This window comes from Solanum dulcamara, chromosome 9 (assembly GCF_947179165.1).
Source record: "Solanum dulcamara chromosome 9, daSolDulc1.2, whole genome shotgun sequence".
Lineage (NCBI taxonomy): Eukaryota > Viridiplantae > Streptophyta > Magnoliopsida > Solanales > Solanaceae > Solanum > Solanum dulcamara.
The window spans coordinates 65,995,536-66,012,587 of NC_077245.1; the positions used below are offsets into that span (position 1 = coordinate 65,995,536).

Below are 17,052 nucleotides of genomic sequence, written 5' to 3' on the forward strand. Positions count from 1 at the left end.
GTTTCTCGGATTTTTCATAGTATCTAATAAAAAACACAGAGCAGTGCTTCTTAAAAAGAGTTCTAGTACAAAATATCATCATATAAGATGGAGGCAGAACACTGTTTGAAGTTTTAACTTTATAATATAACTTTATAAGGTGGGCTTTTTTTGTATATTATTTAGATGGGCTTCTCAAGTCCAAATCTAAATGTAAGAAAGAAAACAAAAATTATGAAAAATTTTAAAAAAATATTTATAAATTACATTTTAATAAATATTTTTATGTATAACATAATTTAAAAGTAGTATATCTATAATCGGGTCGGTTTGAGTTCGGTTTGACTTTTTTTAGTTAAAACTAAACCAACCCTATAATGGTCGGGGATTTTTTCCAAACACCAAACCAAGACAAATCAAATCACTACTCGAGTTTTTTTTCCGATTTGGTTCAGTTTATCGGTTTGCCCTGTACAGCCCTACTGACCGATATATTGTTAAGTATGGATAGAAGAGTCAACAATCTAGATGGTATCTAACCTAACTAAACATTTGGCTTTAAGAGTATGGTTAGGAGTTGAAATTCCTTCAAATCATCTGTGATCTCTATTATTGGGTGCCATGTATGGATAGACAAATGGATCTCCACAAAATTAGCCCATAAAAATATAACTAATCCAATCAGTTTAAATTTGAGTGAATTGTTGACCCAATCATTTATTAGCTCAACTCATTTCAGCTTATCAAAAGTCAATTGATATGTAGATCAAATTGACCATGAGAAATCTTGTCAAGAAAAAGTTCAGAAAAATAAATAATAATTTGATGTTATATATAGCCATAATAAAAAAATAATTTAATTAAATACTAAAAAAAAATTATAAAAACAATCAAAACTTAGTAAAAATTGAACAAATTAATTATGATCCACATTTTAGCACAAAAAACTTTTGGACAACTTATTTATTAAATCAATCTATATTAAACCGTCCATTTGACACATCTACTTTCAGTTTTCCACAAATAGTAGAACAAAAATGCAAACAAAGATTGTAATGTAATATCGAAAGCAAACCACACAATAGGAAATTACATCCAATGACCTTCAAAATAAATTGTCTTGAACTTTTGACCCCTGTTTGCCCCCTGTTTGCCGCACGGGAAACCTTCGCGGCCAAAAGTCAAAAGTCTTGTCATGGGGCAAAACTTGTGGGACTTGAAGTTTTGCCACTGGATAAGTTAGGACAAAGGTTCAAGACCAAGGTCATTCTGGTAAAATCACCCCACGCCAGTACGATTAATTAAACAGACTCAAACTATTAGAATTGGAAAACAAACCCATCAAAAGCAACTATGAATGCTAATATAAATCATACTGAGCTTGATCTTCAATAAGGATGTGTTTAGTATGGAGGAAAATATCCTCTTCCATACCAAACACAACCAAAGTCTCTTCATTTTCATGAATCATGAATGCATATCAACAATTCCAAGCGCGAAAAAGATGCATTCGATTTACAAATATCTTCGTAATTCCCATAGTTGGTACTTAAAGAAGTACCAAAAATGAAAAAATTTAAAGCGAAAACTTGGCTAAAAGTATCTCAACCAAAAAAAGAACATCATAAGATCTTCAAACACCAACACGCATATAAATACTTGAGAGGCCTAAGAAGATGCTAGGTCTATAACCTCTAGTAAAGCATATTATTTCCCGCTATCCTATCTCCGTGTAATGTTCAAATGGTCGAACAAGCAGACATTTGATTTTCTGAAATTCAAAACTAAGCCAATGCACCTATGCCTCATGAGCCTTTTGAGTAGGAGCTTCGTCATTAGCCTTTTGAATTCCGATCAAACGAGCATAATCAACCCACCTGTAAATCAATTTTCCAGATTTTGTTATGTGATTAATCAGTTGAATAAATCAGGCAAATTGAAGGACAGATTTTGTGAAAGAAGTCAAGGATCTTACAATAGTGAACCCAAGAATGTGTTGCCTGTTCGCACAGCAAAGCACATTGCACTCAACATCAACTTGTGTTTGTGTAGCATGGGCTCCAAAATCCGTTGTTCAATTACACCAGCTACCACTTGATATCTGAGAAAGAAGAAATGTGCTCATAAATTTACTTGCTGAGAGGAAGGGTACTTATTTTAATGTCTAAGCATCTATACTGGTATTTTCATACAGATAACATTGCAGCATATATCTCTCTAACTACATATGACATATGAATATCACCCATATTAAGACTGTTCTCACATTATGCAGCCATATCTAGACCCTTAAGTCCCCAAAAGAAAAAGTAAACTGAGATAACCAATCTGTATTCATTGAAACTATGAGCAATACTCTTTGCACACAAGATAACATCAGAAAAGTCATACTGCACTTTTAGATGGAAAAGAAATATATTTCTCTAGATACGAAGTTAAGAAAGTAAACGGGTACTTTGCATGATACTTTACAATATTGTGACCAGTGACAAATTCTTTTCAGGCAGATTCTTATCTTGGAGGAATCTCTTTTGGACTAATATGCTTTATCTTGGAGGAATCTCTTTTGGAAAAATAATATTTAACAATGTGGATAGATATGCTTGACTGAGGTAAAGCTTCTACTTTGCTTCTCAGGACATGAAAAAATATAATATGAGGGGACTGATCATAAACGATGAAGATCTCACAGAATCGTGGAAACACATGTATATACTCATCCAATTACACTCACCGAAGGTTGCTGGAAACTGCCATATAAACACCATAAGCTACACTGGTTGATACAACAGGCAAATTCTCCACTTCTTCAGCAGCAGACTTATCAACAGCCTTCTTAGCATTTAGTACTGCATTTGTCACCAATGTACCAACCTGGTGATAAATAAATTAATTCATTTAGGTACACCCACTGGGACCTCTATTGTTTCCTTGTGAAAGAATTTTGTCCATGAAAAAGAAAACACTATTCAACAAAAAGCAAGCAAAGAAAAGAATAGTGATATTTGTTGTTCAGCATGAAGTTAAAAAAATTACAGATATAGAAGCCATGACTCTCTTTTGCATATTAATGAAAGAGGTCATGCCAAAGACAATAATCACGGGACAGTAGGTGATTCAAGTTCCCCAAAAAAGCTCATTTCCCTTCCAAAAACTTCCAAAATAATCTTGGATTGATGTGATTACCTTAGGACAAAAGTTCTAAAACCAGGCTGCAGTGAGATCCATTTGAGCAGAACAACTAACCTCAGCATAAGGAATGGAACCCAGATCGCATGCTATATAACCGAGTGCGTACACTCTTCAAAATTTCCAGCCATTCGGTGGCTTTACCCAAACTCTGCCAAATAGTGTTGCCTTTTACACTTTTGCATAAATGAGCAAAGTTTCCGCTTCCCTTAAATTTTAACAATTTCACAGAGCAATTTTTCCTTGGGAAAACCAGCTCAAAATAAAACTCCATTGTATTTCAAGTATTCGTCAATTATTAAGCTGAGTTTAATGGTGCAATTGGCTGTGTAAAATATGGTCTTTCTAAATTTAGATTACTTTAAGCTTCGTAGGATGGCTCAATTGGACTTCGGTGAAATCTTATAGTCTCTATTCACTAGCCATACAGGAAAAACCCAGTGTCTTCCAGTCCAATAAGAAATCAGTACATCCTAAGAGTAGGTACAAAAATGTAGGTATTTTAAGGGCATGAAGAGATGGTCAACCAAAAGTCGAGGCGTTGGACAACAATAAAGCAATTAATTTTAGGAGAACAAAACATAATACATCCTTGTGTTCTTTTTTCACAAACTTTTGTAACCAGGGAAGGGCCAAAGGGTGTTGGATCTCTGGAGGATGTGGTACATGAATAATGAAGTGTCAGAAAGGAAGATTATTTTATTCTATTTCGTACTTTGGTAAAGATTGACCTGCCACGGGAGATTTTGCTGTGTGGCAAATGCTACTTATGTGGTGAGAAAACTGGAAGTGTTAGCCACCTCTTTCTACAGTGTCCTATAACTGACCAACTATAGAAGCTCTTCCTCAACATTGTAAATCTTCACGGATTTATGCTTAACAGCTTAAGACTACAGAAGACTAGAGATGTGATATATTTTGCTCGATGTGTAAAGCTACAGCACATCCTTAGTGCTGGAGCAATAAAATCACTAGCCATTTCAAAAAATGATAAACCTCACCAAACACTTTTAATTTTTAACAAGGAAACCTCAACAAAAACTTCACCAAATGAATGATGATAGGGTATTCTTCAACAGAAAAACAATCAACACCAAGAATGGGTTTACTTGGAACATATAAGGATAAAGGCAACACACAAACAAGTATTAGAACCTGTTTGGTTGGATTGGCTTTTAGCTTTACTTATAAGCCAAAAGTCAACAACAACAACCAGTGAAATCCCACAAGTGGGGTCTGAGGAGGGTCGGATGTACGCAGACCTTACTACTACCTCATGGAGATAGAGAGATTGTTTCCGAAAGACTCTAGGCTCAAGAGTCACAGTCCCAAGTAAGAGAGAAAAACAATATATATAGCATAATGGCAAAAAAATGAAAAGTGATACAAATTTTGCAAGACAAGAACAACACAACTATAAAGGCAATAACAACACAACTATAAAGGCAATAACAACACAACTATAAAGGCACGCCTAGACCTACGACCACCCCAAAACCAACACACGGCAAGACATTCTATCCCTACTAGCCTTCTACCTTAATCCACGACCTCCACTCCTTTCGATCTAAGATCATGTCCTCGGTGATATGGAATAGCGCCATATCTTGTCTAATTGTCTCTCTCCAATACTTTTTCGGCCTATTATAAGCCAAAAGTCATAAGTTAGAAATCCTAACTTATGACTTTTGACTTATTTTTATCATTTTAGCTTAAAATCAAGTGCTTGTAAGCACTTTCTTAATTTATCCAAACACTCCAAAGTTCTTAAAGTTATTTTAACTAAAAAGTACTTAAAATAAGTCAATCCAAACAGGCTCTTAGTAACAAACACAGCTAGAATGAAAAATGAAAAGGTGAATATTACCAGGGAAGAGGCAGTTCCAACAGCGAAAAGTTTAGTCCCATTGCGCTATAAATTGATACAACAAATTCAGATATTCAGTCAATAATTCATTTTTGAAGTTTTTTAGCACCCAAGAATGAGGCATGAAGACAGAAGAATTACATACCGCAATTGCACCTATTCTTTGCAACAATGAGTATGATGTTCCAGGCAGGGCCATCTGCATATAATAGGGAGTCAGATTTTATCCTTTAGCCTTTCTTAATGTACAACCAAGTGTTTATGAACCGAATAAAATTTGGCATGATAAACATTAGTGACCTGAAAGGCATTATCCGGGCAGTTGTAAAAGAACTTGGCAATTCGTCCAGCACTAACAGCAGCCATTCGCGGTCGGAGAGAAACAGTAGGAGCAGGAAGATAGACGAGCATGAAATCTGCTATTACGGCCATCACCTAAGCAGAACAAACACAAAATATCAATGATAGAACTGTGTGACCGAGTGCAATGTTTGGTCCATACTTGATTACCCTAGTTATGGACGAGCTAACCAACACAATACAAGAAGCAATCCCTGGTGTATGCTATTTGTCGATGATATTTTGTTAATTGAAGAAACTAGCAAAGGTGTTTAAAGCTTGAACTATGGAGAAGCACTTTAGAGAGTAAGGATTTTTAGATAAGTAGAAGTGAGACTGAATACATGCATTGCAGGTTTAATCATCTTGAGAAGAGAGAAGTTGAGGTGAAACTAGACGGATTGTGGTGCAAATTGCAAAAGAAAAATTGCTATCTAGGCTCGGTGTTTCAAGAGAATGGAATGATAGATGAAGATGTTACTAGTAGGATTAAAACCGGACAATTGAAATGAAATCGGACGGTTGAAATGGAGTACTACCAGAGTGTTATGTGATAGAAGGATGTCTACCAAACTAAAAGACAAGTTCTATAGAACATACTGGTAATGTTATATGGTAATGAATGTCAGCCCGCTAAAGTCCAACATATCCTCAAAGATGTGTGTCGCAAAGATGTGGATGCCAAAATGGATGTGCGGTCATACCAAATTAGATAAGATTAAAAATGACCAAATGTCGGAAGGTGCAAATAACATGCATTGAGGATAAAATGTGAAAAGGTCGCTTGAGATGGTTTGGACATGTTTTACATCAACCTACCGATGTGCATCGGTCGTAGGTGCAAAACTAAGATAAATGAAGGTGCTAGAAGGGACAGAACATTATAGGGAAGGATATTGTCTCGAAAGACCTAATATCCTTGGTATCAATGCAAACGTAGCTTAAGATAGGGCACAATGCAAGAAAAAGATCCAAATAGGTGATATCTACTAGTTGAGGATAGGTTTTAGACTTGTTAGAGAACTTTCAATTTTATTATTATAACTAATACATGCCGGTTTTGTATGTGAGTGTGTGCACGCGCACGTGTAACTTATTTTTCACTTATATCTTATTTAGTATGATGATGATATGAAATATATATCCGACCCAGACTTGTTTGGGAATGAGGAGTAGTTGTTGTTCTACCTAAAAACAAAAGTTGCACAGAAGGGAATGGATATCATGCAACTCAACCGCATTGAGGAAGTTAACCATCTTCAGATGTACATTTATGGACAAGATGATACACATTTCTGGATAAGCAAGTAATCTTAAAAACAAACCGTCTAATTTACCAAGGATTAACAATACCTTTGAGAGAATTGGTGATGATTATCCGTGAAAATCTCGTTCACTTAGGATAAACAACACCTTGGAGGGAATCATCAATGATTTTCCATTTAAAATTTGAGTTTCTCATTGACCAAGGATAAATGTCATCTAGTAGAGAATCATCAACAAAGACAGACACATAGATAGAACAATAGTATCTTATCAGAAGAGCAACGTACCACGTCGGCGACAACAATTTCCAGCTCATTAAAAAAGTTTTCCCTGCGGCGCTCATACTCAGCAGCAGTCTGGAACAAAGCAGATAAAGTAGCAGATAAATATCCGTACTATTTTAACAGTATCAAAGAAACAGTGAGCAGGTGAAAAATGAGTCACCAATTAAAAGCACAGAGAAATAATCTCAAATTTCATACATAAATAGACATAGGAGACACATGAAAAATATCTCCAACAATGAGTAGCACAATGCTAGTATTTTCTTTTGTTTGTGAAGAACAGGCAGAACAGACTATCATGCCACCTTTCAGATTTTTAGGAAAGAGTCCCTGGTAATTCGGTGGTTGGAACATTTGCAATCACTTTTCCCTATATAACATGATTTAAAATTATAACATTGTTGACTCGAGTTCTTATCGATCCATACATCCACAGATATAAAGATGGATAGGTATGGATTCATGGTAATGTTACAAACCATAGTAATAGCGACTAATAAGTAGATTGGTCCCAAAAGGAATGTAATATGTGAGGAATAAAGGTTGGTAAATTATACATGTGTGGAATGGGGCATGAATCCAAAGAAGAAATATAGTAGTTGGAGTTCGGTAAGCGACCAAGAAGGAAAGAGGATTTGGCCTATGAGGATTGCCTTCTAACAGTACAAAAAACATAATCTAGAGAAATGACTTTGCATTTTGCACTTCCTAAAGCAAAGATGAAACAATTGCATGCTTGCACAAGAAAAAGAGTCATTTATGGGACTTAAAAATTATTCACCATAAGAAACAAGTTTCTCATAGTTGCTCTGAATGCTTCCCTGACTAGTCTCACAGGAAACTTTATCAGTTAGGTCTATACGAATATAATTTCCTGTTCAATGTATTCCTTTCTCCTGTAAAGCGGTTGATCTCACTCAGGTAAATCCAGTTTTGGTGAATGTGATCAGATTTCAAGGGGGAGCATCTTCAGCAGACAGATTATGCAAGGAAATTGTGCTGCATATAGAGACAGAAGCATCTCCAGCTGGCAAAGACCTTTACTTGCTTTATATTCATACCCTTAGGCCCTGTAATTAGAGAAGCTGTTGTATGGTCTTTTTAATCACTATGTTAGATTGTTTCCCGTGTTATCTAGCAGCAGCGTGTATAGGCTTTATGTAATTGATAGGAGTGTAGATGGTTAGCATCTACTTGTTTTGAATTGGACATTTTTGGTTGAATAGAATGCATTGTTTACCAAAAAAAATAGATATTTCACCAAGCATAACATACATAAAATAAAAGTTAGAAAACCCAATATTCTATTATAGCTAAAGAAAAACATTAAATATTCTTATTATCAGCATGACCAGAGTGTACTTTAAGGATTTCAAAGGATTCTCAGAAATAATCTAGAAACTAAAAGGTTCGATGATTATTTAAAGAAGCCACATTGAAAAGATAAATAGACTTCCCCTGGTTCAATTATTTTTTAGAGGTTGCACGATAATAGAACAAAGCACTCTCAACATTCAATCATCTTGATCTCCTACACTGTTAGCTTATTCTATATTGTCACTAACCCAAAAAATTCTTGAGTCTTCAATATGAGTAGAATTTCACCTGCACTCATCCCACACACGGTTTAACTAAAGTCTTAATATTAAAATACCAGCAAAAGGTCCGACCATTTTAACACAAAACAATGAAAGAAAAAAGCCTATTTAAAAGGGAGAAAAAAGTCTTCCAAGTACTGCACTTTTTCTTATAACCCAAGTGTGCTTCCAGATGAATGCATCCTAAAAGTTATATAGTGCAAATACACACAGAATTTGAGCTCGATGAATCGCACATGCTATTCATTTATGATGAGTCGGCGTCCCATTGTATGAACAGATGATTCCATAACCTACTTATTATAAGCTCATCTACTGATAATCTCTTAGTGATGGTTTGTTGATCTACCCCAACACTTCGGCAGACAGATAATAGCCACATGCCAACTATCCTCCCAAAATTTCACTTTTACTGCCTATATCTCTACCCTCTTGCCGAACTCTTAATTTTCCAGCAAAAGTCTCTAGTTCTTCCATATTACATATTCTAGGCTTGGATTTCTCCATCGCTCCAAAATAATATGCCTCCCACCCATCCAGGAAGATACTATAAATGCGTCAAAAAGGACAATCAAGTTACTTCATCCTAACATAATTAAAATCAATTTTGACCAATTTCTAAAGTTAAATGACTTAGATTACTTCACCTTTTGATAATGAAAGAGAGATACTCATTAACTGTAGTAAAATTACAATTTTTACCATTTCAGAATGACTACATAAGTACAGGAAGATGGCAAAAACCTTTAAAAATCAAGGGGCAAATGAGACAAAGAAAGCATTGAACTTTAGGGTGTAAACTGATAATTTCCATCAATTATAAGTGCTAAAAATGCAAATTTTTAGAAAAGCTACAGTTTGAGTCCCAACCTTAGTGAAAATACCGACGCCGCACTCCATCCCAACCTTAGCAAGGAAGAGATCATCTGCCAAAAGCCGCTCTTTAAACCCTCCAAAACGAAGCAACCATGCCATTAATGGAGATTTCTCTAGCTCAAAATACCTCAATACTATGGATCCAGGTATTCTCCCATCCTCTATCGCCGCCTTCAAGTCCTTCGGCAAACTCTCCAACGTCCTACCTGCAAAGATAATCCAGAATTTTAGATCAGTAAATGCAGATCATACTGTACAGAAGATGTATTCAGGATTTTAAGTCAATATGAAGTAGAAATTATTATATGTCTACCTGCCTCCGTCAACGCCATCAAAGCCTCCTTTTTGTTATTTTTCTGATCGCCACTCTCCTCATTACCACCATCACTACCACCACCACCACCACCTCCTCCTTTACCGCCTCCGTTTCCGCCGCTAAAATTATCATCACTGTCTCCACCACCTCCAGCAGCGGCGAACGATAACATTAGAAATGTGCGGCGGTTGGAGGTGAAATTAGGGCTGGAATTCATGGAGAGCGAGAGAGAAGCAACACGCGCTGCGTTAGCGTTATTAGAAATAGAAACGGAGGTGCGGAAGGACGGAGATGGTTGTAAGGCGAGTTTGCCGCCATATCGTGTCGTCACCGGGTGGAAGTTCACGGCGGCGATGGCGATTGGCATATTTGCTTGCCTTCTGTATGTATATATTTGTTTTCTGACTGAGGAAGGTGTTTGAATGAACGTTCAGTACAATTGTTGCAGAACTGAAGGGAGATGTGCGTAATGTGTGTGTGTAGGTTTTGCTGATGGAGAAATCCCACGCGCACCCCAAACCATGTTTACCAACTTTGGCTTCTTTTAATACTGATTTGAAAATGAATTAAGCAACCTATTAAATTCTCTATAAGTAAGTAATATCATACGTTTGATAGTTATTAGGAGGTTTTGTTTCATCTATGCATTATTTTACGAGTATAGAAGGTAGAATAAGTAATAAATGAATGACTAAAATTATGTATAACTAATCTACATATTAAACGATATATATATTATTAATATATGTATCATTTTAATGAGTTATCAAATGGTTTTTTTAAGAATTTAATTGTGATTTGGTATAGTGTATAACTCTTCATTGAAAATATTCAAATTTGCATTTGAAAAAATAAGAATGATTCCTTTTTTTTGGCATATTGCGAATTATGCTATACGATTTAATTTGGTTTTTCGCTCATTCGAATTAGATATATTTTTTTAGGGCTAAGTGCACCAAGGAGCCATTTTTACGGCTGTTGTTTAAAGTTAAGCCATTATTAATATTTCCTTTGATCTAATTCATGTGGATTAGACATAAATTTAAGAAATATTTTTTTGGCTCAAAATAGGCGTTGTCTTAGGGATTCAAAATAAAAATTAATATGTTTTTTATACTTAACAATGTTCAATTTTAAAGAGAAATTAACTAAATAGTTCAATAAATTACAGTGTATCATTTGTACACTCATGATTTGACCTTCATTCAAGGATGAATAATCACAAAGAAAAGATATTGTTACACGTCCAACCCCTACAAGTTTGTTTCATGTTTGTGTACCCTTACATGTCCTTTTGAATTTAAGAATTAAATCTTTTGACCATTAGAATGATTAAAAATCATCTAGAATGTGTTTCGATATTTAGATGGAAATTTTCGACGTAAGAAACTATGTCTACTAAACTTATGCCCAATGGCACAAGTTATGCCTACTAAACTTATGCCCCTGATAAAGTTTTCTAAAAAAAATTGTCTTGCTAATCAGATAGTAATGAACTTGTGCTTCAGGGTAGATAATTTTTTTAAAAGACATATCTTGCAAAATTAGGTCATAATTAAGGATACTTTGACCCATAAAATTTTATTAAATGAACAATAAATGCAAAAAATAAAAACCATTAATTTGAGAGCAAAAAATTAAAAATTATCCTAGAATAGGGTCAATCCATGCAAAAACTTGATTTCAATATCCATCTTCTATTATTGATTTCTTCCAAATATATCTTTGACTCATATAACATGAACGATTAGAATCACAAATTCACAATGTTACAACTATCACGTATGTATACTAGTATTAGTAGAATAATAAACTAGCTAGGTGCCACTCACATTGTCCCCTTTTCTTTTCCTCCCTTGATTTTCTTAATAAAATTTAGAGAGAGAAAAAAAAGAACCAAGTATTGTGAGTTTATTTAGTGTCTTTAGGATGAAAATTAGTAGTTCTTTTGAAAGAAAACGTTCTTTATAAAATGATTTACCTTGAGAAATTATTTTTGTGGTTTTAAAATATGAAATTTGGTGATATGAGGTAATTGTAGAGCAATAGTGCTTCGCCAAAAAAAAATAATTAAATTAATAATAGTGATTTTCATGTTAATTTGCGCATTTTTGACTAATTTCATCAAGTACTAGCTATCTCCAAACTAGCACAGATATTGAATAACGCAGTCCACTATGATTAAGAAATCGCTTCATATTTTTACTGCCGAAAGCTTTGTCAATATTTTTGATTAAACATTGACAATGATCTCTAAATTTTTGTTGAATGTATGTGATGTATAGCAAGACTGGGAATATTAGTAAATAAAATACTTTCTTTCACAAATGATGGAATTTCTCCTTCCTCTTTTTGTGGAATTGAAAAAATAAAAAACATTTTTCACAATTAAGAGACCATATACTTTCTCTAAAGATAAAGAATGTTATAGGCTGGTAAAGATTCTAAAGAAGGTTTCTTAGAGTGCTTTTATATTACATATCAATTGAAGAAAGTGCAGAAAGTATGTTCTCCGTTAATAGGATTTGAGCAGGGAAAATTTAGATTAGTCATATTTCAATACAATATTGATATTGGGTGAAAATCCAAAAAGAAAAAATACAAATTAAACTTTAATAAGAGAGAATGAAAGAGAAAAAAGTGTTAGATGTTTAAATTAGAGAATGAAAGAGAAAAAAGTGTTAGATGTTTAAACTAATAAAATCAAATATGATAACAAAACACGAAATAAATAAAAATTAGTAGAACCAAACGGCATAATTGTTTGTGCCATATCGAACTATAGATAGATTAAGATCTTTTACTCTTTATTGTCGCCCGCCCATCTATTACCCTTTCTCAAGACAACTATCATACTTATGATTAAAACTTACATTTATAAATTACCATATAATTCGATATTAAAATATAAATAAAATATTTTAATTAATGTAAATTCATTCTAGCGACCTTTTCTTAAATGGTTTAGGTAGGGGGTGTCAATGATACAATTCCGGTGGTTATTTTATAAAATTTATGTCTTATTATTTTTTCGATTGTTTTATTTAAAATTAGACTTTTCAAAATTGTTCCATCATCTTGGTTTATTTTCGATATTGGTACGGTTTAATTAATTTTCAGTATTATTTTTTTGAAAAAATATATGAGAGCTAGAACACTCTATTATGTATATCATTTAATTTTAAAAAAGGCGTTACTATGTATACTTGGTTATGATTTTGACAAAAAATCTTTAGACATTTTTATTGTTTAAAAGATGATAAATCAAGAAAACAAAGAATAGAGATTAATCTCATTATACTATGGTAGTGTAACACAATATTAAGCAAAGACAAAAAATATATAATTTACATCACACAAGCGAAAAGAAATCAATCAACATGAAATTCAAAAACTGAGTTTACTTAATTTATGTAACCAATAAGAGAAATTTAAACCATAAGAGAGAAAAACTATCTAATAACTTGTAGCTTGTTATCCAAGATCGTCGGAATACATTGTAATTTACTAGTTACTAATCGTGAGTTGAGATGTTATAACTAATTTAGTTTCAATCGGAGTAGTATAAGTAGTTTTAGTGTTAGGACTTTGAGTGTTAATTATATTGTTGTTTTTAATCACTTCCATTATCTGAGGTCTACAGTAAAATATTAATATTTTATTATTTTAAAACTTTGTATATAAAATATATTTTACACATATGTTTGATGAATATATAAAACTTGGTATATAAAATCCATCCAATTATTCAGTATGATTATAAATTTATATAAAAATTATTGATTTTATTTTAAAAAATCTAAACATCAATTTAGTATGATTCTGGGTCGGTTAAATCGATTTTTTAAAACCATTGACACCCTCGAGCCTAGGATAGAGTTAAGAAGGGAATGCAAGTAGCTGTAGCCTCTGCACTTTTTATTTTATTATTCCTCAGTTTCTATTTATTTGTCAAATTTTGAATTGACATATCGATTTTAAAAAATAATGATTAGTGTAGTGATTTTATCATTTTATCATTATTTATTGATAGAGTTTTAAACATATTACTCACTATATTTTTCAAAGACATTAACTCAATATTAATAAATTGAGGGTATAATAAAAACAAAAAATTACCCTTTTTTAATTTATCAAAATTAATAAGTAAAACAGAAAATCAAATCAGAAAATATTTGACAGATAAACAGGATAGAAATACTCATCGCCGTCCCTAATATTAGATGTGTTGGAGAATTAATACATTTATTCCTTCGGAAAAAGAATATTTGAAAAAGGAAAAAGAGATAAATATACTCCTCAATTTTGTAAGTTAGAATGATCTACCTTTTATTAAAAGATAGTATATATGCACTCATCGTCTAATAAATGATGTTTATTTTTTCTTTAATAAATCTATATTTAGTGAATTAAAACTTTTTCTAAAATTAGTTTTTAATTTCAAAATTATCACGCGACTTTAAAAAATTACTTCACTTTCACCCCTTCAATCTCGACCAAGTAAAAAAAACTCCAATCCATCTTTATCTTGTCATAAAATGGGTTTGAGTTGTATCTAAATTAAAGAGGGGTTGAGTTTTTCTTAGTTGGTTCGAGTTTGGATGGATTAAAAAAAATGGGTAAGGTAATTTTTTCAAATCACGTGATATTTTTTAAATTAACAAAATAATTGTAGAATTATTTTTTATAATTTGCTTTGTTAACAAAAATGGTCAATATGCATCATTTGTAAGATGATAAATATATATGTACACAATTTATTAGACGACGAAAATAATTTTAACAAGAGATATATTCACTCTAAATCACAAAGTTAACATGCATATTTGTCTATTTTACCTTTGAAAAATAATAGTTTAGTCAGATAGATAAAGAATAATCTACTCACACATTTATAATTAATTAAAATTATAAATATTTATTATTTTTCAAAAGACAAATAATACAAACATAAAAATACAACATAGACGTTTTTTTTTCAATCCAAAAATTGGTGTATGCTATTTTATGCAAAGCGCATACATACTCGATATTTTTTTAAAGTAAAAATTGAAAGAATAATTGCTTTGTGCTCGTTTCGTGGCCACTTTAAGACGGGCGATTAATTCCAAAGAAAAAGACCTTTTTTTTGGTCAAAGAAAAAGATTTTTATGGGTCTCGTCCGATTAAGAAATAAGTTGTTATCAAATTAATTATATCAAAATTACTATTGCATTTTTAATATGGACTAAAAATCATTTTTTCCATTTAAAAAAGAAAGAAAGATCTTCTTTTTTAGTCTGATTCAAAAAAAAAATTGTCATTTTCTTTTTTTTGTAACACTTTAATTTCAGTTTTTCACGTGAAATATTTAAAACCACAAAATTAAAGAACATTTTTGTATATTTAACAACTTTAATGTAGTAGCATAAAATTATTTTTTTTTAAAAAAAAACTTTATATTAAATTAAAGTAGATCATTATTTTTAAAACAAAAAAAGAATATTACAAAATCTTAAAATAACAAATTTGGAGATAAGTTATTCATGTTCCTCATAGTGACGAGCCATTAGAATTTGCAAACTTCGTGCCCTCCGCCGTGCGAGTCACATAGGGAGAGAGATGCGTCGGTATGTTGGGGTCTTCATGTGGGGAGGATCGGAAGATTAGTCATTTAGTGGAAAAGTCGAATATGGTTGGTCTGTCATTAGACAATATACTAATACACTTCATCTCATTGGCTAGCCTTTCCTTTTCAGTTTACTAAACTACTACTTTCTCTATCTCCTTTTCCTTTTCATGACACATGATAAAGAAGTGAAGCCAAAATTTTATTTTTATAAATTTCAAATTTTAAAATATTATTTAAGTTAGAAATTATTAAACTGATTCGAATTCGTAATTAGACTTCTAGATTCGCTCCTAATCATGATTATTGCTTTATTTCATCTTATATTTTTATTTGCAGTTGATTTCTTGAATATGAGATTCTTTGATTATTGGTTAAGAGTTACATGTGCATTAATAATGCAAAAAATAAATTTTGCATAATTTAACTATGTGTGATTTAGTTATGATTTCCGAAGAACAAGGGAACAACCTTGATTTTTATTATTTTAGAATGAAAGAGATTATCTCTTTATAATATTACAAGAAAACTATACATGGTAAAATACTACATATGATAAATATAATTAAAGAAGATTCTATATCAATATTATGTAATCAACTATATATGGTAGATAGAGATTGTAATTGATGGTGATTAGCATCCCCACTCAATCTGATGGTGGTGAACCAACATTTTGCCAATAAAGAACTCATGTTGTTTTTTCGTTTGAGACTTTGCGAAAAAATCGCTAGTTGATATCTGTTAGAAAAATGAGGAAGAGAAATATCACCGTCTTCAATTTTTTTCCGAACAAAGTAACAATCAATCTCAATGTGCTTGGCTCGTTCATGAAAAACAGGATTGGAGGCAATCTTTACAGCACTTTCATTGTCACAATACCTGGGTGTGGAAGAGGAAAAATAAATGCCAAAATAAACCAAGAAACGACGCAATCAAACCACTTCACTATAAGTAGTCGACATGGCACGATATTCTACTTCAGTAGATGATTTGGACATTGTTGCTTGTTTCTTTGACTTTCAAGACAGCAAGGTGCTGCCAAAAAAAACACAATACCTGGTGATTGAACGACCAGTGTCGAGGCACCTATCATAATCAGTATCTGAGAAGGCACATAAAAGAGTATGTGAGTTACGACTGTAATGCAGGCCCATCATTGCAGTTGATCGAAGATAACGCAGAAGCTGATGAACAGTCGTAAGATGAAGGCATCGAGGGTTAGACACAAACTGACTTATAATATGAACAACATGAGCAATGTTAGGTCGAATGACAGTTAAGTAGACCAAGCTTCCAACAAAACGTTGATAAAGGGGTAGGGTCGGGTCCGAGAGAGGTTCCCCATCGGTCTTAGAGTATTGAGTGTTATGTTTCATAAGTTTATCAATAGTGGTCATATCAGTCAAGTGAATCATGTCTAAGATTTCTTTAGTATAGTTCCATTAGTAGAGGAAGTAGCCACCAGCATTGTGAGAGATTTCTAGACCAAGAAAGTAAGATGCATGCCCCAAATCCTTCATTTGGAATGAAGATTGTAACATACCTTTAAGATACAAAATATCTTTGACATCATCCCAGTACTCAAGAGATCATCAACATAAATTGGAACAAAAATCGTCCCTCCTGGTGAGGAAAAGATAAACAAGGAATAATCATTTTGACTCTGTTGATAGCCACCTCGCAGAAAAATAGACTTCAGCTTGAAAAACCAAACGCGCAGAGCTTAC

The 17,052-nt window shown here is 32.8% G+C and overlaps 1 protein-coding gene across 1 annotated transcript; it reads right to left on the reverse strand.

The window, feature by feature from the left end:
* Positions 1-1,366: 1,366 nt before the first annotated feature.
* Positions 1,367-10,262, reverse strand: LOC129902846 (protein RETICULATA-RELATED 4, chloroplastic). Its single transcript, XM_055978270.1, has 9 exons — positions 9,712-10,262; positions 9,393-9,604; positions 6,928-6,996; positions 5,336-5,470; positions 5,181-5,234; positions 5,036-5,080; positions 2,714-2,853; positions 1,955-2,080; positions 1,367-1,856 (listed from the first exon to the last, which is right to left on the reverse strand). Exons 1-9 carry the CDS (start codon positions 10,079-10,081, stop codon positions 1,778-1,780), a joined length of 1,230 nt encoding a protein of 409 aa, XP_055834245.1. The 5' UTR covers positions 10,082-10,262; the 3' UTR covers positions 1,367-1,777.
* Between the last annotated feature and the right edge of the window lie 6,790 nt (positions 10,263-17,052).

Coding starts and splice junctions, on each gene's coding strand:
- LOC129902846 (XM_055978270.1), bottom strand. CDS start 10,081: ATGCCAATCGCCATCGCCGCCGTGAACTTCCACCCGGTGACGACACGA. Junction 5,471..6,927: donor AAATTGTTGTCGCCGACGTG/GTACGTTGCTCT, acceptor TGTTCTGCTTAG/GTGATGGCCGTAATAGCAGA. Junction 2,081..2,713: donor GCAGTTTCCAGCAACCTTCG/GTGAGTGTAATT, acceptor CTTCTTTCTCAG/ATATCAAGTGGTAGCTGGTG.